Below are 25,931 nucleotides of genomic sequence, written 5' to 3'. Positions count from 1 at the left end.
CGGTCCGTCTCTTTATGCATACGACAAGCTTTTTACTGCAGGCTGGTGAAGATTCCTCCACAGTCATCTTCATTATTGAAATGGCTGTCATTGTCAGTGTCGGCAGACATTTTGTCAATTTCTTCAAAGGTCTCTAATAATTGTTGCTTTAGGTCAGTGGCTGACAACAATGGATTAGCTGCTTTAAGCTGATTAACCAAACCTTCTAATTTAGGAGGTTTTTCTTCCTGTGAAGGCTGAGAAGCTGAAGCTACTTCAGAAAGGTTAAGAGCTTCCTGAACATTTTTAATTTTAAATTAACCTTGGAGGAAGAAGATGGTCGAAACTATACCTATCCCACCATTTTACAGAAATATTTTTTCTTAAGACTGGGATATAACTTCCTTCATCTTCATCAGGGAGAGAGACTATATAAACCCATTTTAGGATCCATGCTAATCCATAAAGATAAAAGAATCAGAACAAAGCTTCCCAGTAGTCTTCTAAAGAGAAATTAGTTATCCTGAACTTATAGAAGGAATTCTTTAATTCAAAGGGGAGAATATCTATAGAAGGACCCCAGATAAGAAGCCAGGCCTTAAACCAGTTGAGAAGATTACCCTTTTTTTTATATGGAACTGAAAAAACCAAGAATGAGAAAAGAATTCATTTTGGATGCACAACACATTTTCCCAGGCATGCTTATAATCATAATAATTATAAGAATTAGGGAAGATTTTTGGATTTCTGAAACGGCTTTTAGCCATGAGATTTCCTCCCCATTCCTTTTAAGGAATATACCTTTAAGATATGCAATTGCGAAAATCCAATGATTTTTTTAGAATCATTCCTGTAATTATGAGTAATTCTTACTGAGCCTGCTTCAAGAAGAATAGACTTGAAGAAAAACTGATTTTTACCCTCAAATTTAGGGTGCAGGTGACCTATTAGGTATAACCGTGCAATTTCATTTGGTGGAAAATCCAGGTGTTCAGATTCAATAGGCCAGAGAGAGAGTACCATGGATGGAACATAAGGTGTCCTTTTAGGAGCCTCTTCTTTCAAGATTTGCTTATCTTTTGCTTCTATGAAACCTTTTAGTTCCTTGTTGTAGTGTGGCTATTTGTCTGCTGTTCTCCTCATTTTTGCCCTGTAAAAATTCTCTGGTTAGAAAATCAGGCAAAGAGTTAGCTTCTCCTTTGATATGTTCTATTTAAAAATCAAAAGCAGATAGAATAGCTTGCCATCTAGTAAAAATCTGTTTAGAAGCAATATTTTTAACATCTTTAGTTAAAACATTTTTAGCAGCTTTACAATCAACTCTAATTAAAAACTCCTGATTTTGGAGATCACTTTCAAATTTAGTGATACAAAGTACAATTGCTAAATTTTTTTTTTTAATGGTCGAATACTTCTGTTGGGCTGGTTTCCAAGCTCCAGAAGTATAGCGGACCAATTGTTCTTTTTCACCAATTCTTTGCTTAAGAATACCTCCATATCCCTGTTCAAAGGCATCTGTTTCTACAATTTTAAAGGCTTCTGGGATTGAGATTGCTAAACAAGGAAGCTCTTTAGCTTTGGCTTTAAGCCTTTTTACTGCTTTAGTATGTTCTATGGTCCAAGGAGAAGGATCCTTTTTCAGCCTTTGGTACAGTAGTCTACTGTCTTTGGCTAGATTCTCATAGAAATCATATATGTAATTTAGGCTTCCTAGAAACCTTTGAAGTTGAGTTTTTTCCTTTGTTTCATCTAGAAACTTATCAGCAAACGCTATGGCTCTGTCAATATGAATAATAGTACCATGAAAGATATTATGACCTAAAAACCTGATCGAATTTAATTTGAAAATTTTCCATTTTTTGGGCTGAAACAACCAAACCTGCATCCGTCACAATTTTTTGGAATATTTTCAAATGACGAACATGCTGCTCAAAAGATGCAGAGAAAACAAGAACATCATCAATATAGACAATAGTGAAAGATGAATATGGATTAAAAATTTAATTCATAATGTTTTGGAATTCTGATGGGGCATTTTTTAGCCCAAAGGGCATAATGTTCCACTCGTAGTGAAAAAAGGACTGTGAAAGCAGTTTTATATCTTTCTTCTTCTTTGATCTGGATTTGCCAATATCTAGATTTCATATCAAACTTAGAGAAGATTACTGACTTGTAAAGTCTGTTAAGTAGATCTCTCTTGTTTGGCAAAGGATATCTAATCCACCTAAGTGCTTCATAAGAGGTTTATAGTTAATGACAAGTCTTGGTATTCCTCTTTCGATTTCTGCTGCCTTTTCAAGATAAAAAGCAGGACAACTCCATGGTAAAGAGATTTTCCTAATTAATCCTTTGCTTAAGAGTCACAACTCAGGTGGTAAATACATAAGTATTTAATGGTATCAAAGAGGTTTTAATAGTCCACCATTTGACCCACCATCTACATAGAGCTTGATCCAAAAGTATTCTTTAATCCATATGGGTTCAAATTACTACCAGCCTCGCACCACCCTGCGTCTCCCTCCCTCCATCAACCATCAACCAACAAACCTCTATACCATGCCGCACCTCCCGCTACTCAAATCTCAATTAGAATATGATATTGAACCCTTTCCAGATGTTGAACCCATCTCTCTCATCACCTTAATTAATTTTGTTGAACCCATATGGATTCTTGGTCAAATCCATAATGATGGGGGCGGGGCTAAAAGAGGGAGGGAGGGAGGGAAAAAAAAAACTACAGTAACAAAAATTTGAGTTTTATATGAAGGGCGTTATAGACATTTTACATGAAAAAGAGTTAGAAAGGTAAAAATTTAAGAAGGGGGGTCAAAAAATCTTTACATTGATCAAAATGGGTCATTTAATTAAATTACCCAAAAATTTATCAACTCTTGCTTTTTTTTGTTAGGCCAAATCAACTCTTGCTTCTAATGGTACAATGTAATTTCACCAACTCTTTGAAAAATCTATGTAACTTACCCATCCAAAGTACTGGTACAATAGAACTATCCCTTTTACAAGATCACTCAGTGCACACTTTATGCACACTTTCATGTATCTGACTGTCCAGATGATAAGTTATTCTAATAAAGGGGAGTGTCACCAGCCTGGTCACTTCTTTGCCACTTTATGCATGCTTTCTTTCTCTACTCTGATATAAATCATCTTGTGGACATTTCTCTTTAAACTATATCATAGATAGAAAACTCTGTTAATCACTATTTTTTTTTTTTTTTTTACAATATACCCCACTGTATTACACACGTGTAGAGGTGTCAAATGGAGTGGGATAGCCCATTCAAGTTTTGTGTTGTGCTCGTGCTAATCTATTTAATAATTGTGTTGTGTTTGTGCTAGCCTAGGTGTTAAGACAAAACTTGATATAGCCTGCAGCTCGTGGTCCATTCATGCTCGTGCTGTGTTCGTTTTGTGCTTTGAACAAGCCGACCATAGGCAATTTTTCGTTGTCTTTTTTAAGGTTAGAAAACTTATCTTATGTTATAATTTATTTCTTATATTAATTATTAATGTTCTTTTGTTTGAAAAATTAAATTTTTTGTTGAAAAGTTCTTTAAAAAGGGGGAAAAAAAATGTAATGTTAAACATAGTGCTCATGCTCATGCTCGTACTTGTGTTGTGTTGTGCCCATTTCGTGTTTGTTTTGTGTTGTATGTTTCAACTATATTGTGCCCGTGTCATACTCGTGTCAACTTGACATGTTTGACAACTCCATACACAAGCCTTGTACCATAGGGTTTTCTACTGTCCAAGTAGCACCATCTTGCATTTTGCAAGACAAAAATGGATATGAGCCTTTTTACCACTTTGTCAATATACAAGAATTCTTTAATATAAGATTAACGTGAGATGTAAGGGAATGTTCTTATGCTGGACTATGAGCATTATAGGAATCTCTCACATTCTACAATAATTGCATCATGCATTGCAAAAGAACTCGTTGGTAATGCCATAAGTTTTGATCGAAAGAAAAATAGAATGCTTTATACCAAAATAAAAACGTAACACTTTAAGCTTTTATCAAAAGAAAAACGTAACGCTTTAAGTTTTTACCAAAAGAAAAACGCAACACTTTAAGCTTTGGCAAAAAAAAAAAAAAAGAAGTAATGCTTTAAGCTTGTACCAAAAGAAAAATATAACGTTTTAAGCTTTGACCATAAAAAAATGTAACGTTTTGAGTTTTTACCAAAAAAAAAAACATAACGCCATGAAACGTTTTTTTGTTTTTGGTAACGTACCGAATGTGTCTTGGACCAGCTTTCGCGCACCTGACTAATCATTTGAGCCTGTCAAAGACAGACAATCTACGCCGGGCTTAGGAGATTCACAAGGGATTTTAACCCCTTACTGCCTGGCTCTAAGGGTCGAACTGAAGACTCAAAATTGGGTGTCTGGGTTTACAGCTACACCTCCGAACCAACTCCTCCAACACCTTGGAGTTATTTTTGGTAACCGATGGTGTCCTGGGCTATCTTTCGCGCATCATACTATAACGCCGTGAAACTTTTTTTTTTAATAAAAAGAAAAACGTAACGTTTTAAGATATGACTAAAAAAAACATTTTTAAGCTTATTTTATTCTTTAAGGATTTGACCAAAAAGGGCTTTGAAATAAGTCATCTTTTAGAACTATAAAGCAAATAAATATATGGCTTATTACTACTTTTGCCCCCTGACATTGTAACGAAATCTCAATTGACCCCCTCTGGTTTTAATTGTCTCAATTTGCCACTTGATAGTACACATCCTGTTTCAATGTACCTCTTCGGCTCAATTTCGTCATAATCTCTATTAGTCTTGCTGACGTGGCGCCTACGTGGCAGGGCATATTGGTCATTTCGACCAGCCTGGACCACTCAACACCTTTCATTTTGCCACATAGACCCAAAATGGGACCCACCCCTTTAATTTAATACAAAACTTAAAAAATTAAAAAAATAAAAAAAAAAAAAAAAAAAAAACCTCCCCCTCCCCCTCCACCCGAGCCCCACCCCCTTCCCCGACCCAGGCCACCCCCTCACCTTCCTCACCCAGCCCTTCCCCTTCCCCCTCCCCCGTCGCACTGTCGTACCTCCCCCAACCCAACCCCCTCAGCGCATTCACACCCCCTCCCACCCAACCCCAACCTTCTTCACCCCATCCTCAACCCCAGCCTTTGGAACTCCCTCCACGCCTTCCCTTTCCACTTCCGCCTTCAGCACCTCCTTATTCTCCACCCTCTTTCTCTTCTCAGACTCAACCTCAGCAGCACCAATAGCAGACGTTGTCGTTTCAGCAACAACCTCTCTCTATCGATGCCACCTTTAGGCTTCAAAGTCTGTTCGTTTTGTGCATTTACTTCAAATCCTTAACCCTAGCTTCCAAGTTTTGATTTGATTTGACGTAATTGAGTTTTCAGAGAAAGAGAGAGGACAATTGGTAGGAAGAAGAAAAGCTCTGCTTCGTTGTGTTTGGTGGGGAGGGGTTAGGGTTGGGTGGGAGGGGGAAAGGGTGGCCTGGGTCGGGGAAGGGCTGGGTGGGAGGGGGTGGCCTAGGTCGGGGATGGGGTTGGGTGGAGGGGGGAGGTTTTTTTTTTTCTTTCATTTATTTATTTATTTTATATTTATTTTATATTTGAATTTTTTAAGTTTTGTATTAAATTAAAGGGGTGGGTCCCACTTTGAGTTTATGTGACAAAATGAGGGGTGTTAAGTGGTCCAGGCCGGTCGAAATGACCAATATGCCCTGCCATGTAGGTACCATATATCACATTAGCAAGACCAATAGAGGTTTATGACGAAATTGAGCCGAATGGGCATATTAAAACACGGTATGTAGTATTAGGTGGCAAATTGCGACAATTAAAACGAAAGGAGGTGAATTAAAATTTCGTTTGAATGTCGGGGCGAAAAGTAGTAATAAGCCTAAATATATTAAAGGAATGGAGCAACAGACATCTGAGGACCTTTTACTGATATACCAAAAGACTCTTGCAAGTTTCATCCACAATTCATGCAAACATGCAAGGGGTAATTTCGATCTTTTACAGCACCTCACAAAGACAAGCATTCCGCGTTTTTGACGCGGGTGTTTTGCTCTCTCTCCGTCTCTCGCAGTGAAACTTCCAATTTTCCAAATCTTCAATTCCCAACGAACGCGGAAAAGCCTCCAAAGCTGACACGCCAGTAGACTTCTTGTACTGCTACAAAGTCTACTGCTTTCTGGTTTTCAGGGCTTCTTCGATAAAACAGCTTTAATCCCTCTTTTGAGTTTTTGATTTTGATCCAACTGAGACAATCAAAAAGGAGAATTGGACTGTGACTCACTCAGAGATGGGTGGTGGTGATGATAAAAGGAACAATAGATTGGCGGCATTGACGGCCTTGTTCATTCTGGGTTTGTCTGCTGCAACTTTTCCATGCTGTTTCTCAGCAGCCAATCAGCCCGAGACCAAGAAAAAGTGGGCCCAATTGGAAAACTTCGGTTCTTCAGCCGTTTTTCCTATTCAGGGAAACGTATATCCTCATGGGTATGATTTTTGGCATCTCCTTCGGATTTTTGGTGTTGGGTCTTTGAAATCTTGTTCCTTTTATCTGTTTGAATTGCATTATCAAATCTTTTTCGTAGTTTGTTTTATTGTTTTGTTTTGGTTTTCTTTGTTGAATTTCTCTGATTGGTTGTTGGGGTGATTATGTGTTCTTGGACTTGGTTTCTGATTAAGCTTTAACCTTTCATATATTGATCAAACAAATTTTGTTTTTAAGTTGGACTTCTTGAGAAGTTCTTGACCCACCGTTTCATATTCAACTGCTCTGCATTCCTCTTTCATTTGATTCCCCTTGTTTTTTTCAATTCTCTATGAATTCTCTTAAATTTATTATTTTTTATTTAGATTTTTGGTATTTTCGGTTTTCTGGGTTTGATGAGCACTTTGCTCAATCTTTACAATTGATTAATTTATTGAATACTCAACTCAGTTTCTCTGCTTACCCTTTGAATACTCTTTTCCAATATCTGGTTTTTTTATTACCTGAACTTTCTCTGGGCCTCTCTCTCTCTCTCTCTCTCTCTCTCTCTCTCTCTCTCTCTTCTAGAAGTCTAACCTTATAATCAAGAAAATAAAAAAAAGTATATCCTTCCTCAGTTACTTTAGAAAAGGTTAAAAACTGCCTGTCGACCCGTTTTTTTCTTGTCTTTTCTGTATGTAATTCATTTTCCCTTCATAGTAGAATTCCTGTGCTACCCATATCCCAGAATTGCAATTTTAATCTGTTTATTGTTTCCACCATTTGCATGTTTATTTTCTCTGATGTTTGATGCTTCCGTTTTCTAGTTCTTTAATTTTGATGCTTTCTGTTTTTAGTTTGTGTAATGTTTAAGATTCAGTAGATACTATGACTTGGTATTCTGTCTTTCCTTTTTCCTTTCCATTTTCATCTGGTCCCCTTTTTCGATGTGTGGTGAATGCAATTCTACAAGATATGATTGTACTTTCACTCTGCAGGTACTACACTGTGTCCCTGAGCATAGGTCACCCAGCCAAGCGTTTTGACCTTGATATTGACACTGGCAGTGACCTCACTTGGGTCCAATGTGATGCTCCTTGTACCGGCTGTACCAAGGTAAAACTGTAAAACTTTTTTATAGATGAGACTGAAACTAAGATTGTAATGACCCTGTTCTCACCTAGTGCTTGTGTCTGTGTGTGTGCATTTGCAGCCCCGTGAAAATCTTTATAAGCCCAACAAAAACCTTCTCCAATGCGAAGACCCTCTTTGTGCTGCATTCCGCTCACCAGCAAACTATCCATGCAAGACCCCAAATGACCAATGTGACTATGAGGTCGAGTATGCTGATCAAGGATCATCTCTTGGTGTGCTGGTCAAGGATTACTTTCCCCTGAAATTCACCAATGGCTCTCAACTTGGTCCTCGTTTGGCTTTTGGGTGGGTATTCAGTGTTTGCCTTTTCCATAACAATTAACAGCATTATAGATTTTGATATGGGCCATGCTAATTTTTAATTTGAAATGTTAAGAGTTTTAGTTTGTTTTGTTAACCTTTTCATTTTATAAACTTCAGGTGGTTTGGGGCAAGAATGCAAATAAATCAAACTTATGTAATGCCTTGCAACTAAACTGCCATATCACCTTTTGTTTCCGAGTTAAATCGTATAATGTTTTTTGTTTGTGTTGTCTGCAGGTGTGGATATGATCAAAAATATTCTGGCCAAAACACACCTCCTGCCACTGCTGGAGTCCTTGGCCTTGGCAAGGGCAAAGCCAGCGTTGTGTCACAACTAAGTCACCTGGGTTTAACACGAAATGTGGTGGGTCACTGTCTAAGTGGGCAAGGAGGAGGGTATCTTTTCTTTGGGGATGATCTTGTCCCTTCTTCAGGAGTCATATGGACACCAATGTCACGCATGGAGTGAGTAGTTCCCATTATCATATAACATTTGCATATAGCCTGATTAGTTGTTTCTAATTGTATATAATTCAATCCATCTTTTCCAATTTCATAGAAATCACTACTCATCTGGACCAGCAGAATTTTTCTTTGGTGGAAAGTCTACCGGTACAAAGGGCCTTCACCTGGTTTTTGACAGTGGGAGCTCCTACACTTACTTCAGTTCCCAAGCTTACCAGGCACTACTTAATCTGGTGAGAAGGAAACAAAGGAGAGCATCCTTCTTTAGTTAATTGTTGATAACTTGTATAGAAAACTAACCATCAATTCATGTGATCAGTTGAGAGATGATTTAAAGGGAAAGCCTCTGAAGGATGCACCTGAGGATAAATCCCTCCCAGTCTGCTGGAAAAGCAGCAAGCCTTTCAAATCAGTTGCTGACACAAAGAACTATTTCAAGTCCTTAGTACTGAGCTTTACTAATGCCAAGAATGTTCAGCTGCAATTATCACCAGAAGCCTATCTTATAGTTACAGTAAGCACCCCTATATTCTTTCCTCTATTTTTTTTTTTTTTCATTTTTTCCCCCTTTGGTTAGTAGTTGAGAGAAGAAAATACTTGAAAAGTCGTATTTAACAAGATCTTTATTTTCAGAAATATGGCAATGTGTGCTTGGGGATTTTGAATGGCAGTGAAGTAGGACTGGCAAATCTGAACATCATCGGAGGTAACAAAAGACTAACAGAAAAATAGCCTTCTTGACTCTCTTTTCTCTCTTTTTTTTTCTCTTTCATTTTCATTTTTGGACAAAATCTGATCTTTTACTTCCTTTCTATTCACAGATATTACTATGCAGGACAAAATCTTGATATATGACAACGAAAACCAGCGAATTGGATGGGCTCCTGCAAATTGCAATAGGCTTCCCAAGTTCTAAACCCTTCTCTCATAATTTTTTTTCCCTTTCACATGTATGGGGTGGGGACTTTCTCATTAATAAACTCTCTTTTTCGGTGTGGATAGGGGATATAGTGAAGGCATTTGTCAGCCTCATGTAGCCAATTTTGGTATCTTGGAAGAGCATTGTCCTGCTTATGATTCCCATGATCAATAAGGCCGTATACAGGGAAGCTCCAAAAGCATAAATAGCTTTATGCGATTATATGTGGCAGATACATACAACTCTTTGGTCACAGGAGTTACAGTAGTTTTGTCTGATACTCTAGCAAGGAAAAACAAAAAAACAAAAAGAAGCTAAAGTTTGTCTATTCTACAACTTACAAGATGGGAAATGTAAATGGGTATATCCCAGTACTTGATAATACATACATTTATAGATAAATTCATGTATAACAATGCCCTAGATCCATCTCTGCTGCTAGTTAGTCGCATTAAGTTACAAGAAAATTGCATCTCCTTGACTACGTCGCTTCCTAAGCCCCTCCTTGAGTTGGAAGGAAGCCAGTGATTGATACATAAATTGATCTGGTTACTGTTTCCATTCTGTACAAAATACATTACACCTGCAAGAAGAGCAAAAGGGGTATGATTCATCAGTACTGTTTTCATGACTTAAGAAATGAGGATGTCAATATAGGCAACATGATTGCTACATCAACTATGTCTTAAGAATTATATATGACAAGGTTTCAGTATGCAACTAATGGATAATTAGTTAAAGAGGGCATATCTACATCAAAATGCAACTTTGAGGCTTTGACTGAGAAGTTGATGGACGCAAATTAGTCCTCATTTACTGCATGAGGCTCGTATTCAGGACAAGCCTGCTGTAAGGGGTAGGAGTTGATGAACTCAATGCACTAATCCATTTTACTTAAGCCCAGCCCAATTCAGGGCATTATCTTCTTTTCTACCGTCATATGTAATTCTTTTCCTTATGAGTTGTACTAATGGGTTAGTTAGGTACATCTAGGCCTAGATAAGCTCATAGTAAAAATGTTGCCCTACTTCCGTTGTATATATAGTCTGGTGACTACTCAAGGAAGACAGTTACGAATGAAGTTATTTTTCTTCTTCTTGTCTTCTTCCTTAAAGTTTCTTTATTTTCATTAATTATTCCTCAAATACCAACCACATTGTTCGTATCTTCTCATCCAAACCCTCTAATATGTACAAAATTCAACACCATCAAATAATACCTAAACAAATCACCCGCTAGATTTCATCATTTTCTTCACCAAAATCCGGTAGGAGCCTTAGTATCAATATAAAATCACAATAGCATCAGAAAAACCCACCAATCAACCCTGCCTAGCTGCCAATGCACTATTCTCATCTGTAGACAGACAATGAGGCCTTGTTTTTTTAATAAGAAAATGAGGCCTTGGTTTATGTCGCATGTGCATGCATGATCATGTTTCAGATAGCAGTTGTTCGAGTTCCTTATCAAAGTTCTCATCGTCTCCCAGCAACTGCATCTGCAACTGTTGTTCTTGTTGCTGCTGTCCTCCACGAAGCTGCTGATTTAACCCTGTTTGTTGAAAAAGCAATTCCCTTTGAGCATCCCATTTCTCGACAATCTTCTCCACTGCATCTCCAACCAATTTCTTATCTTCTGAAATGTGCTTTATATTCTCAACATCCACGACCTTGCTGGCCTCTTTAACAAGAATTCAATTTGATATAAGTAACAACTATAATTATTTGAGACAAAGGGTACAGCTGAATTTATATCACAGGCAGCAAAAGTGAAATAAATGGAGTGGGGAGGCAAGAAAATTATTTAAAATTGTGATTTAGGGGGGAAAAAAAAAGGTACCATTGATTGCTATTTTCTTGGCCTCTGCATAATCTGTTGAGGTTTTCTTGAGCATATTCAGGTCAACTTCCATTCCCTGGTATATGTGAGAACAACAATGGATGTTAGATGGTGTACACCTTAAGCTACTTTGAAGAAGACTTCAAAGGAAAACTGCATTCATTGTGTGGAACATATAATCATGTTATCAAGAGGCAAACAATGGTACAAAAAAACAGGTATTATTTAAACTTACTAAGTCCATATGGAGATATTCCTCAATCTTAGTATTAGCAAATAACCTATTAGTCAAAAGGAAAGCAAAGAATTAGTAAGAAAATATAGAGAGATTTTGTAATTATCAAAACATACTTTGTTAATGCAAGAGTTAAAGGAAAAACATATGTTGGTACATACTCCTTGTATGCAACTTGAATTCGAGCATTCTGTAACTGTGTCAGTTGGTTTACTGTCTCTGTAAAAGAGGCTTCATTTGTGTCCACAAACCCAAATAGGAAAATTTTCTTTTCTAGCATTCTTTTCACCAAAGCAGATGCCACTTTTATATCATTTTCCTTCGCATCAACAACAAGTTTTTGAAGTTTCTTCAGCTCTTCTGTCAATCGGATAACATAAATACATTAAACAGGAAAAACAGAAAGATGGTACAGGAGAGAAGCCACCAGAACACACACACGCTCATTACTGTCAGTTAAAGAGTATATACCATTAAAGACATACATACACTTTAGCCCATATTAAACCAACAGAACAAAATGATAACAAACCCCTCAAACTTTTAAGCTAGAGTGTACATAATCTACTGTCAGTACAAGACATAGGAACACATGCTCACACAAATAATGCATATCGTGTCTATGTTTTCACATATTAATGTAGTGTAGTTCCATTAATATGGTGAAGTTGTTCATTGAAATAACCAGACACAGGACAAATATAATTGAAATCAAATTTAATTGTTCAATGTAAAATCTACATACATACCAAGAGATAGATAAATCCTAAAAGGAGGTTTGAATGGTTGAGTCTCATAGAGGCAGAAAAGGCAATACAGCCCACCCAGTCTGCGTGATAAAGAAGTTGTACTGATTATGTATCCTGCACAAAAGCATATAGAAGTTAACCTCAAGCACTGGAAAAAAAAAAAAAAATAGGTATTGGAATTCCCCTTCTTGAATGTTTGAATTCATTAATTTTCCCACAAGATCTATGTCATCTCACTTGGAACCCTAGATGTGTTTGATAATATGAAGCAAGACATGCACAATTATATGATAGTTGCATGGCATTGCCAAATAGGTGTACCACAAGCTACGAGAAATGGTCATCTAACTTGGATGTGTTTGATAATATGAAGCACAACATACGAAACTATATGATATGTAGCTCACGCAAAAAAGGACAAGGTTGGAACACGAAATATATATTTATGAACGTGCACTGAAAATTGAACTATGCATCGGGAAAATAGGGGTACGGCAGGCTAAGTTCTAACTATATACTTCTATTTTGATATTAAAGCTTTTTAGGCCTATGGAAAAAAATATAGATTATAAGATCAATGTAGACTTTTTCCAAAACCGAAAAACTGATTGGTGGAAGAGATAAGTAATTGATTCAATGTAACCTACTGTTTGCTAATCATCAATCATATTGCTGCAAAAATATCATCATAATTTTAAAAAAAAAAAAACCTTTTAATATTTAAAGGAAAAAAACTGAAAACCAACTACTAAATGGTTTGCTTTCTCAAGTAAATGTCAAGTTGGGTCACTCTAGGTTGCCCAACCTTAAGTATTTCTTCAGTTTTGAGGTTCTATCTTCATATTTCTTTACACACAAGCACACCATTTACCATCATTCACAACACTCTAGTCACCAGAACAACTTCTAAGTTCTAACTAGAGTAAAAAGCTTGCATTTACAATGAGTAACCCGAGTCAAATGAGTAAGAGCCTACCAATTGAGTGGGCATACAATGATTGCATAAAGAAGGCCAAGTTGGTAGAAGGACGTGCCTCGTAAATATAAGAGAACTTTTTCGAAAGCCATATTCTCTTCATCTCAGCCAACCTCGTTGATTCACCCTGTCAGTCCCCAAACCCACAAGCATCAAAAACAACAATTAGCAAGACCCAAACACAGCCTCCATGTAACAATTTAAAATAACCACAAAGAAGATAGTAATAGAACAAAACAAGAAACAAACAATAAGTTTTACCTCAGCAAATTCATCAATAAGCTCATCAATGTCATGCTTGAACGGAGTGAGATCCATAGCATTTACAACTCTTTGTGTGTCTACGAAGTAGAACAAAATGCGTTGAAATTGGTTAATAACTAATAAGAAGCACACAATTCAGCACCAAAAACACACAACAAAGATAACTCTTCTTGCTCAATGCCCATATTTTCTCAGCAAACAAACATATTCTTGAGAAATTGAAGGAAATAAGCAAACAAACAAACAAACACAGAATTCAAAATTCAGTGAGCTGTATCGGAGAGAAAGCAAAGCTTTTTGATTAGAAGAGTGTGGTTTTAGTTACCAGCAGTGGTGCAGTGTTTCCTTTTTGCTTGTTCGCCGGCAGTGAAGATTGGTGGCCGCGTTGCTTCACCGGCAACGGCGTCTAATTAGAGGCGACGAGAAGCGCATAGCAAATTAATCACCGACTCATCCAAGTCCGGAAGCCCGAAAATGTAAAATGCTCCATTCTCTATCGGGTTTTATACCAAGTCCGGAAAGAGGGAAAAACGAAAAAACTGGAAAAACAAATTCCAATTTTATTTTTATGGTTTTTGTATACTTATTTTGGTTTTAAACAAAATAGGCTAGAGCTTGAATAAGAAACGTAAGAGCCAAATATCCCTTTTTTTTTTCGAAAAGAAATTAGTTAGCCTAGTTTAGTAGAAGCTAAAGTGCTAAACGCCTAAAACACGAGCCTCACGCGCCAGGTGAAATTTTTTCTCGTGCCTAGGGTTTTCTGTCGCAGCGAGGGTGGCTTCTAAGCCTCTGTTCACTTTCACCGCTCCGCCCTTGCAGGATGGGGGCGGTGGTTTGAAGGGTGGTTCTGTGAGGGGGGGGGAGGCTCGGGGGGTGCTTCAGTGGTGGAGGAAGGTTTGGCTTCAGGGGCGTATCCAGAATTTTAAAATGGGGTGGGCTGAACGTCTAAGCTAGTTTCTCATTATTGTTAGTGAATATTTTTTGCAAAATTTGGACAGCATCTTATCTGTTTTTATAACATTTCAAATCCTAAATGAAACCCCAAAAGCTTGAGATTCTATATAAAATAAATAGTGAGTTAGTTAACTTAGTTAACTTTTTAGACTTGGGGTGACTGGCTGACTGCAATGTCGAGTGCCGATCGGATCATCGGAGAACAACTTCCGCTGGACAAAAATGAAGAGCAGAAAATCAAATTTAATCAAATAAATTTGTATAAAGCTTCATTATCATGCAGTCACAAGTAAATATAATCTTATGTCCTTTATGTGTATAAAGCTACTTTTTTTATGTTCAGTACCAACTAAACCTCAATTTATTGCAAGGGCCACATAGAGTTGTCACAAATCAAATTGCAACAAGCAGTTGGGTGTCACAGTGATGGCCTTGCCTCAAAATTGTTGTCTTATTTACTGATTATCTATCAGCCAACGAAATTAAAAATCAATAAATAAAGTATAGTACAGAATGAGATAAGAAAACAGAACCATGATTAGCATTTGGAAATTTCATTGTCATCACTCATCACAAGCTAGGCTCAAACCACCAACAGGAACACATAAAACAGAAAGCAAATTATTATTCTAGGCTCAAACAACAACGCACCAGCTATCAATTGAAATTGTATTTGTTGCAATTACAAAACTAACGCATGAAAGCTAATTAATTAAATAGTTGAAACAAAATGGGTATGAGATAGCTAAAACAAAGCACTGAAGAAGAAAACACAAGAATCAAGATTGAACGCATAGCAATTCGAATAAACCCTAGGCATATCAAAAATTCAAAATGGGTATTAATTACTAAATAGCTGAAACAAAGCACATGAAAAAAAAAAAACATAAATAAAATAGATGAACAAGAAGAATAAAATTACCTTTGAATTGTTTCATAAACATGGAATATAGAAGCTCTCAAGCTCCAGTTTTTATAACAAGACCATGGCTCTGCCTTTGGGAAATGTCGGCAGTAGAGAGAAGCGAGACCTAGAGAGTGGGTATGGCGATTAAAGAAAGAAAATCACTATTATTATTGAGTGATTCTCAGAATTATGAAAAGCCCATGCTCTGTGTTTGGGAAATTTGTGCGGTAGAGAGAAGTGAGAACCAGAGAGGGGGAATTGGGATTTAAAGAAGAAATTACTATTTTCTTGATTGATTCTTAGACCATGGAGGTCCAAGTGGATTGAAAGAAGAAAATAACTATCTGCTTGCTTGATTGATTGCTTTAAGAGAGAAACAGAGATGACGAGTCATGAAAGTGAAATAGCAGGCGAAGAGAGATAGAGAACGCAGAGGGGAAACGTCAGAACGGTTTGGAAAGTTATAGCTAATGGACAAAAATGAAGAGCGAAATAGCTAATGGGCGGAATGGCCGAATGGCTGAATCATTCAGCCATTCAGCTGGTTTCGGTACGGTTACCGTACCGAAACACCCATACCGAATTCCGACCGATATGGGTCGGTATCCGATCATTTCGGTATCGGTCGGAGAGTGGCGGTGCCGACTACAACACCAAACTAAAAAAATCACAGAGAAAGGGGGAGAGATAAGACAGAGAGAGGGAGAGAGGGAGACAAAGAGGAAAGATGGGGAGGGAGGGTGCGACAGAAAAATCAAACAAATTCAAAATTATAATTTGCATCCAACCCATGCAAAGAAAACTTCCCTGCCCATGAAATCACTCAGCATCACATAAAATGGGTTTGCTCCAATATGATCAAAGACGATAAAAAAAAATAAAAAAAAAACTTTAACAAACCACTTACACCACCTAACAGTTCTTCTTCATCAGTACCGGTCACAGAATACAAAAAAAAGAAAAATATAATTAAAAAAAAAAAATACATTCCTACTTCTTCATGGGAATCAACTTCATACTTACCCAGAACCTGAAAACGTGGGATTTGTCTGTCTTTCCCTTGAAAGCCCAGGCTTCAGTTCTAATGAAACATCAAAGTGAAACAATCAAACAAATACATAAATGAAGAAAACCTGTCAGAACTCAGAACCCAGAAGGATATTTTGGGGAGAGGGAAATAAATGATAGTGGTGGACCGGTGGTGGTGGTGGTGATGGTTGGAGTCACTTGGAGATGATGAATTGATTGGGGGCCTGGGGCTGTGGTCGCACACAGAAAGAAAAAGAAGGGGAAAAGAAGAGAAGAGAAGAGACACGGGTGGGAGGAGAGAGAAGAAGAAAAAGAAAAGAAAGAAAGAAGAAAGGGGGGGGTGTTACTCAATTGTCATTAATTAGAGCCACCAAAAAGCGAAAAGAAAAAAAACTAAAATGAGGCTTCGCGTAGTGTAAGTATTAGACTATTAGTTAAAAGAAAAAAAACTAAACTAAAATGTGGCTTCGCGTAGAGTAGAACACCTCCAACTCTCCCTAAATTCAGAGGCTTCTCTGACCCCTCACTCGCTAAAATCAGAGGCTGAAGACGATGCTGAAGAAAAACCATTTGAGCTTTCTTCACCAGCTGAAGACGACGATGTGGAGAAGTGCTTCTTCTTCTTGCAACAGACACAGAGGTATTCCTTTGCCTTGTCTTCACTACTCTACTCGTCTTCTTTTCTTCAACAATTACTTTGCCTTGTTTCATTCTCAATCCTCAAGCCCAACAAAATCTACAAACCCCCAACCCAAACCCACTAATCTCCACGATGCTTTCAATTTGTTCAATACCATGCTTCAAATGCGTCCTCTGCCTTCGGTTGTCCGTTTCAATCAAATTATGGGTCAAGTTGCAAAATTGAAACATTATTCGGCGGTCATATCTTTGAATAACCAAATGTGTCTGTTGGGAATTGCACCTGATGTTTATACTCTAAACATTATCATTAATTGTTTTAGTCATCTGAACCAAATGGGTTGTAGTTTATCGGTGTTGGGAAAATTCTTCAAATTTGGTTTTGAACCAGATGTCACGACCTTCACCACTCTAATCAAGGGCTTTCTTCTTGCGGGTAGAGTTGCTGAGGCAGCAGGACTGTACAGAAATATGGTGGAGGGAGGTTGTAAGCCCGATGTGGTCACATTTAGTACATTAATAAACGCCTTTTGCAAAAAGGGTAATAATGGTGCGGCTATTCAATTGCTTAGGAAGATGGAACAAGAAGGCTGTAAACCTAACGAAGTTGTCTATAGCATGATCATTGACAGTCTTTGTAAAGACACACTAGTTGCTGATGCATTGAATCTCTTCTCAGAAATGATTAGTACCGGTATTGTCCCAGATGTTGTTACATACACCTCTTTGATTGATGGAGTTTGCAAATTAGGCAAGTGGGAAGAAGCTACGAGATTGTTGAAGGAAATGGTGAGTAAAAAAATCTTTCCAGATGTACACACCTTCAGTGTCTTAGTGGATACACTTTGTAAGGAGGGGAAAGCTGTGGAAGCAAAAAGTGTGGTTGAAATTATGATTCAAAGAGATATTGAACCTGATACGATTACATACAATTCACTTATGGATGGTTACTGCTTGCTAGGAGAATTGAAGGAAGCAAAACGAGTTTTTGATATAATGCTTAGCAAGGGTGACATTGTCAATGCTCGTAGTTATAACATATTGATAAACGGATATTGCAAGCATAAAAAGATCGAAGAGGCCATGATGCTTTTTGAAGAAATGTCTCGTAGAGGACTGGTTCCTGATACCATTACTTATAACACTCTTATCCATGGTTTTTACAAAATGGGGAGATTACAAGATGCTCAAAACTTGCTCTCCAAGATGCAAGCTTGTGGCCAACTTCCAAATGTTCGAACTTATGCTGTTTTACTGGATGGCCTTTGTAAAAACAAACAACTTTCTATGGCAATAGAATTGTTTAGAGAGATGGAAGGCAAGAAGTTGGATATGAATATTGTGCTTTACAATATTCTTATTGAAGGTTTGTGCATAGCCGGAAGAATTGAATATGCATGGGATCTCTTTCGTGGTTTATCATCAAAGGGACTTCAACCTAATGTGAGGACATATACTATAATGATTAATGGACTTTGTACTGGAGGCCTAATAGGTGAAGCCGAAAAGTTGCTTAGAGGAATGGAAGAGAAAGGCTGTTCTCCCAATGATTGCACCTATAACACAATTATTCGAGGGTTTCTTAACAATGATGAGACATTAAGGGCAGTGGGACTTATTCATGAAATGGTGGAAAGGGGTTTCTCTGCAGATGCATCAACGCTGGAATTGATAATTGACCTATCGTCTAAAGATAAAGTAGATCCAGCTTTGTTGGCATTGATAACATGAGTTGATTTGCCTATTTGAAAATTCATAGTTTTTTTCAGATCCTCCTCATTATCACAGTGAACTTTGAAACTACTGCACTTTTGACAATGATGGATGTCGTCTATATGTTATCTATGACATATCCATCATGTGAAATTTATGTCTTTTATCATGTAGATTCTTCTGGTCTTTAGAGCTGGGTGTGAAAGTTTGTTGGTGTGGTAGTTGTTGCAGGTTGGTTGATTGTGGTGGTGGTTGTGGTGCAGTGATAGTTTGTTGTTTTGGTAGAGGTTTTATGGTCAAAGTGGTTCACAGCGCTTGTGGGTATGCGAGGACCTGGTATGAGGCTTGACCTCGTATGGTTCTTCCTTCGAATGGAACAAAGATACCCCTGAAAAGTTAATATGTAAGTTTAATTTACACTTGATAGATACTTTCGAGTGAAACCTTGTATTTTCTTCGGACTCTATATTTTAAATGAAAAAAATTGTGTGATAATTTGTCACTTCTTTTACATAGAAAATGATGTAGGGACCAAAAAGATCAAAAGGATGGAAGATTTTCAAAATGAGGTACAAGTGGAGTAAATGTTATGCTTATTTAAATGAGGATTAAAATGTTATTTAAAAGCTTCTTAGCCATATTGAGTGGAGTACCCTATGAAATCCATCAAATGGTTCATTTGGTCGTTTCAGTTCAAAATGCCTTGTCATCTCAAATATTTTCAATATTGTCTTAATTTCCGGTATTCTCTTTGGTGAAATTTAAATTGTGAACTTGCTCCAATCAAGAAAATGAGCAAAGGGTAATGCATAGTCTGGTCTGCCTTGTCATCACTCTTCTACAGCTGTACACTTTGACAATTGTTGACTGACTGTAACTTGTTACATAGTTAGCTGTGAGAATGTATTTAAAGGCTAATTGCTTCTGAAATCATTTAATGAGAAATTGATTAATCAGATTGTGTCTTTTCCTGGAAGCTTGTGTCTTCTATTCCTCTGTTTCAACACAGCCCCACCCCACCGGCTTGTTTTGATTTCATTTTCATTAATATCTGTGTTATGAATTGGATGACATTCCTGATCATTTTCGAAGGTATAAACAAAATTTTAAATGTTAGGATGACACAGATTGATGCCAAAATATCAGAGAAACAAATGCATAACGATAATGTTGATAGATGCTTGACATGTTGTGCTATCCAGGAAGAAATGAAACAAATCTTGATCAAATCACTGATCATTGGGTTGGCAAACTAATAAAACCAATTGATGACTGTCTTTTGGACACCCTTGATGCACCCTTATACCCTACAACTCCAATTTGTCCCATGTTTCCACCTATTTATTCCACATTTTCCCAATCTTCAAATTCCCCTACTTATCCTCTCACTCCCCTTAACCCTCTGCTGTACATCTACTACCCATGGTATGATGATGTAGCTATTTTTCATGATCTATCAGATCTTCCTTGCATGGGCCCCAACGTTCTACCTCCTGTGCATACTACATATTTTGGGGACATCAAAAACCTTTGGTTCCTAACAGCTTTGGTACCCCCACTCTCCAAAGGTAATTTCAAGTTTTCGTTCAGAGTGTACAAATGTTGTGGGTTGTGATTTAGAAGAATCATATATGAGCGACGCAAGGACTTGATTTTGATTAATGTATTAGTAAATTATGATTTGATTATTTTGATTATTGTATAGGATTTGCTTTGTTGGTCATCTTGTGGACTGCCTCACTTGTGGGGTAAGCTCGTTATGTATTTATGTCCTCCCTAACTAGGTGTATTGTTTTTATTAATAAAATTTACACATATCGTCGAGTTTTTTATAAGCTAAACTTAGCCCATCCCACTTTGGAATCCTGGATTTGTCCAGGACTCTACCATATTCCCCTACTTAACTTTTGTACATACTAAGTCTGTCCTTATTCTATGTATTCAGCAGTTTGTGGTATTTTATGTTCTATGCTTATACACTTCGTTTGCATACACTGGGAACCCTATATTTCAACATCCGCCTGCATCAAACTATACCACCAAGTATGTTGTCATGTTTTTTCATCTTTCATATTATCAGCCCCTAGTTCATTCCTACTTACTTTGACTACCACCTACTGTCTTCCTGATTTTTTTTTTTTTTTTTTCCATTTATATTTTTGGTCATCCTATCATGTAAGATACAGCTCGATTACTGTAATATGAAAACTGAACAAGAGAATATTAATTTTCACATGGTCAATTAAACTATACATAACATGCAGACAATTCCTAATTACATGCTCAACAAATCCCAATTATTACCTTCCATCCGTCCAAGGATTTGATATATATTATTTTCATAATAGAATCACCCAGCAGCATAGTTCATATAACAAGTCTCCACTCTAGTATATGGATCATAACTGGCGCCTACTACCCTATACATATTAAAAACCAAATATGTATGCAATGAATGTGGAATGGTATTTATACTCAATAGCAGTGGCAACCACTCTATTTCATTTTTAACTATGCAAGGCATTTTGAACACAACTCCAATTTAATAAGTTATTGGCATATTATTTAGGAGGCATGCTAACATTTGTTTCCTCTACCACAAGTCTGCTAACATTTGTTTGTGTCATGTATTCCATCATGTGCCTTTTCATGTTGATTTGAATGTTGCACTTACCTTTCTGGCATACTAGCTACTCTCATTCCTACTTAATTTCCTGCATTCAACACAAGCATAGTTCAATATACTTATATAGCCGTATTTTCGTTTGTCTATATATAGCATCATATGGTCAAACAAATAAATGGATAAATGTTTAACAATCATCCCTGTTTGTTAATAGGTTTTGGTCCTCATATAACTTAAATGAAAAATATGTAAAAAAATAATTGACTGAAACACAGAAATTAGCAGTCAATTAATGAAATGGGTGTGGTGTCTAAATGAAAAAAATTTCAAATGCTGTTTGAGATAGTTAAGTGGGAGGAGGTTATTGAATAAGTTGAAATTAAAAATAAAATAGCTAATATACTATATATTAGTAAATCAATAACAGAGAGACGGAAGTAGTTGTAGTTAACTTACCCAACAATTTATGGAGGTGAGGGACAATCGAAGATTCAGCATGTAATGGGCTTTAGGGACCCTAATTAAGGGGATGGGCAAGCCATATCTGTGTGGGTCCTATGTCATTGTAGCCCTAACTTACAAACAAGAGTCCCTCTTATTGTAAACAAAAGGGACAGAATGGATCAGATATTAAAAATAATAATTCTTGTAGTGTGTAGAAGAGTGCAATTTTCTTATAACAAGTGTAACTCCAGATAAGAATGGTAAAAAATTACATATAGAAGGTAAATCAAACACTTAATTACGTAAGAAAAAAGTAATGCAAGTTGTTGTTTTAGTTATTAGTTTTTTGATGTTAGCTATTGGTGCTCAAAGGCGGAAGAGAAAGTATGTGACAAAACAACCTTTAAGATGTGAAGTTGATGAAAAAGCTTATAGTAGGAAACTTTGGATGAGAGCCTTAGAAAATGAGCCTACATGCTTTGCACAATTAAGAATGAAGCCATTGGCATTTCAGAAGTTGTGTAATATTCTACAAGATCAAGGTGGGTTGGTGACTACAAAAAATGTCACCATTAAAGAAGTTGTGGCATTATTTTTGCATATGCTAGGACACAACCTTAAAAATAGTCCTATTAAAGCTATATATGCTCGCTCGGGAGAAACAATAAGTAGACAATTTCATGTTGTTTTACGAGCAGTGATCAAACTTGGGAAATATTACATAAAACATCATGAAGTAGTTCTCAATGAGCGAGATGCATGCTGAGAAATGGAGATGGTTTCAGGTATTAAAAAGTTTTTATTCCTTGCATATATAATTGCAAATCAAATTATATAGAACTTAATTATAATATGAGTATTGATGTGTTTGTTAGGGCGCACTTGGAGCACTTGATGGGACTTATGTTAATCTAACTGTTCCCATTGATGATAAACCAAGATATCGAAATAGGAAGGCTGACATTAGCACGAATGTCTTAGGTGTTTGTGATGCTAACATGAAATTTACTTACGTATTACCTGGTTGGGAGGGATCTGCAGCAGACTCTCGAGTGTTACATGATGCCTTGCATAGACACAGTGGCTTAAAAGTCCCATCAAGTAGGCATTCAATCCTACACTGTAACTTTCATAGTTTATGCTGTGTAATTTTCATTTTCATTTGATATTTGATCATACTGTATAATTTGTATTTGTAGACAAATATTATCTTGTGGATGCGGGTTACACTAATGGACCAGGGTTTTTAGCTCCTTACCGGGGTACTAGATATCATCTTAAATTGTGGAGGGGAAATACTCCAACAAATTACAAAGAGTTGTTCAATCTTCGACATTCATCTGCAAGAAATACAATTGAAAGAGCATTTGGATTATTGAAGAAGCGATGGGCTATACTACGCACAACAAGTTTTTTTAATGTGAAAACACAAGTTAGGATTATTAATGCTTGCTGCATTATTAATAACTTTCTTCAAGATGAGATGCCAGGAGATGAATTATTGAATGATGTGGACGAAGACTTGGAAAATTCTTTAGAGTTGAGAAATGAAGATGTGGATGAAGAGTACATTAGAGCAGTTAGAGTGACTGAAGAGTGGACAACATTCCGAGATACCTTAGCCATTCAAATGTTTGAAGAGTATCAATCTAGAACAGCTTATGTTGTTTGAACTTATATTTTTATGAATATGAATTTTAGTAGTTTTTTAATTTATAGTGATCTTGAACATTAATTTACATTTCCCAACAGTAATAACTTTTCTAATATAAAGTAGTAAGCCAATATGTGGTTTGAACGATTTTTTATTCTTTTTTTAAGAATATGAAGTGATTTCTAATATAAAATATAATTTAAAATGAGTTAGTTTTAAATTATAGGTCATGGGCCTCATTTATAGGCTATCTTTGCAAGTCTATCATATGTTACCATAATAATATATTTAAATTTAAATTTTTTAATTGAAATTCTCATATTTCATTTTTTTTATCCAAACAATAGAATTTGAAATACATGAATTTGAAATATATGAATTTAAAATACATGAATTTGAATTTCAAATTCAAATTCAAACCCCCAATCCAAACGGGCCCTTAATGTCAATTTCTATAACCTCTTATGTTGACAAGTATTCTCTTTTAATTAAGAGAGACTTAGAGTTCAGTCCATTTTATAAGCTTTTCTTAGACTAAGACCAGTAGTGATTTAAGGTTTTCAATTAAGTCCATTTATTTTTCTTCTTTGACAGCTTTATGTTAGGTTTTAACTCCAAGATTTTGGGCTCCGCCCAAAATCTCGAAGTTAAAACCTAACATGCACCTCTACAAAGCCCACTCTACACCCTAGGAGGGGAAATACCCTTCAAATTAGAGAAGGACTTTATTATGAATTAAAAAGATTTTCTTCTAAATTAAAAGGACTTTATTATGAATTAAAAGGATTTTCTTATAAATTTTAAAACACCCCCGGTCTCCATCTAAAAACTATTTTCCTAAAGGACCTAAGTCTAATTATCTTTTTAATTAATGTATTACCATTTTAGTTATTTCCCAATGGCATATATATTGTCATATATATCTTATTTAGCATTAATATATTATATATAGTATGGTATCTGTGGTTTTTTTTTTTTTTCTATTATGGCATGTTATTTCTTAAATATTTATGAGTTGTTAGTTTACATGCATATATTCGTCTTATCATATATAGCATGGTAATGTTGGTTTTTCTATTAAGGCATATGTTGTATCATTTTTTACGAAAAATCTAACAGAAGGTAACGGAGGGACAACATTGATGTGCAGTAATAAACATAGAAAAGTAAGGACTACATTGAGCGAAAATGAACTTTAAGGACCAAATTATATATTGGTAAAAGTTGATGAACCATTGGTGCTAAAAATCCTATTAATTTTGGATGAAAAATTTGCTATGCTATTTTTTTTTTGTCATTGTCTTATATACTATTAAAAATTGGAATTGCTATATTTGTTTAACGAAAAATAGTGACAATGTGACTAAAATTGGAGCAAATATTTAGAGACTCCAATTATTCATCCAAACATCACAAAGGAGTTAATATCCGACAACATTTTGATTGCCACTTATATTCGATACCAAGATTCTAGATTTCTAGGTATGCTGGAAAATTACATACCTAATTTGTGGAGCAATGTCCCACATCGAAAAACTAAGGTTTAGCATATGTGCTTATAAGTCTTGGGCCTTTCCACCCATTGTCAATTGGTTTTGAGTTGGATGCTCTAATTCTAACATGGTATCATAGCTTGATTATCCGCGTGTAAGGCCCAATGGCCACACGTGCTCCCACGTCACCCAATACAATTTGTTTACGTGTAAGGCTCAAAATATCGCCACACGTGCGGGGGCGTGTTGAGAGTAATGTGGAGCAATGTCCCACATCGAAAAACTAAGGCTTATCATATGTGCTTATAAGTCTTGGGCCTCTCCACCCATTGCCAATTGGTTTTGGGTTGGATGCTCTAATTCTATCAATTTGTATTGGATTAATGTGATCAGTAGAGAAGAGATTAGCATAAAATCCAGATATTTACTGGATGTAATAACATTAGAATATAAAAAGTATAAAACCTTGTTTATTAACATTTTGTCATATTATAAAAAATAAAAACATTTTGCCATAATAATCCAAACGCCCTTTATACAATTTTAAATGATAAATAAGCTCACTTGTCAATTGTCATTAATTAGAGGCTTAGAGCCACCAAAAAGCTAGTATTTATAAAACGAAAAGAAAAAAAACTAAAATGAGGCTTCGCGTAGCGTGAGTATTAGACTATTAGTTAGACTCAAATATTAGACTGTTTTTGAGGGTCGGGTGGGTATTAGACTTGAGTTAACAGAACACCTCTCTAACTCTCCCTAAATTCAGAGGCTTCTCTGACCCCTCACTCTCTAAAATCAGAGGCTGAAGACGATTAGGGGTGGGCACGGTGTGGTTCGGCTCACTTCACCCCGAGAACCATGCACCGCGCCATAAATATTTTTTCGGTGTGGTTCGGTGTTGTAAACCGAACAAATTAGAGAAAAACCAAACCAAACCAAACCATTGCAAAGACGGTTTGGTTCGGTGCATGCACGGTTTTAAAATAAATACAACCTGCTTAAAATAAAGTTAAGAACCTACTTAAAAGTTAAAACAAATACAACCTGCTTAACACTTAAAAGTTACTAGTTTACTACAACAACAAA

The 25,931-nt window shown here is 36.4% G+C and overlaps 3 protein-coding genes across 7 annotated transcripts; 2 read left to right on the top strand and 1 right to left on the bottom strand.

Moving 5' to 3' along the window:
- Positions 1–6,144: 6,144 nt before the first annotated feature.
- Positions 6,145–9,746, top strand: LOC147280318 (aspartic proteinase Asp1-like). Its single transcript, XM_086249775.1, has 8 exons — positions 6,145–6,504; positions 7,480–7,597; positions 7,695–7,921; positions 8,177–8,404; positions 8,499–8,637; positions 8,724–8,918; positions 9,038–9,110; positions 9,226–9,746. Exons 1-8 carry the CDS (start codon positions 6,308–6,310, stop codon positions 9,318–9,320), a joined length of 1,272 nt encoding a protein of 423 aa, XP_086105901.1. The 5' UTR covers positions 6,145–6,307; the 3' UTR covers positions 9,321–9,746.
- A 954-nt stretch (positions 9,747–10,700) lies between these two features.
- On the bottom strand, positions 10,701–16,561 carry LOC147280317 (Small nuclear RNA activating complex (SNAPc), subunit SNAP43 protein). 5 transcript variants are annotated; one of them, XM_086249778.1, is made up of 9 exons: positions 15,263–16,558; positions 13,712–14,552; positions 13,384–13,463; positions 13,123–13,249; positions 12,147–12,260; positions 11,559–11,757; positions 11,398–11,443; positions 11,163–11,238; positions 10,701–11,003 (listed from the first exon to the last, which is right to left on the bottom strand). In XM_086249778.1, exons 3-9 carry the CDS (start codon positions 13,438–13,440, stop codon positions 10,756–10,758), a joined length of 867 nt encoding a protein of 288 aa, XP_086105904.1. In that variant the 5' UTR covers positions 13,441–13,463; positions 13,712–14,552; positions 15,263–16,558; the 3' UTR covers positions 10,701–10,755. The 5 variants fall into 5 exon arrangements, with proteins under 5 accessions (XP_086105904.1, XP_086105905.1, XP_086105907.1 ...); XM_086249779.1 differs by having other exon boundaries at positions 13,712–14,546; XM_086249781.1 differs by having other exon boundaries at positions 16,271–16,558.
- A 510-nt stretch (positions 16,562–17,071) lies between these two features.
- On the top strand, positions 17,072–18,805 carry LOC147280316 (uncharacterized). The gene has a single exon (XM_086251765.1). It carries the CDS (start codon positions 17,072–17,074, stop codon positions 18,644–18,646), a length of 1,575 nt encoding a protein of 524 aa, XP_086107891.1. The 3' UTR covers positions 18,647–18,805.
- Positions 18,806–25,931: the final 7,126 nt, after the last annotated feature.

The sequence above is a fragment of the Dryas octopetala genome, chromosome 7, assembly GCF_963921425.1.
Source record: "Dryas octopetala chromosome 7, drDryOcto1.1, whole genome shotgun sequence".
NCBI classification, from domain to species: Eukaryota; Viridiplantae; Streptophyta; class Magnoliopsida; order Rosales; family Rosaceae; genus Dryas; species Dryas octopetala.
The sequence above is the reverse complement of the archived record's forward strand: the minus strand, read 5'-3'. Positions and strand labels throughout refer to the sequence as shown.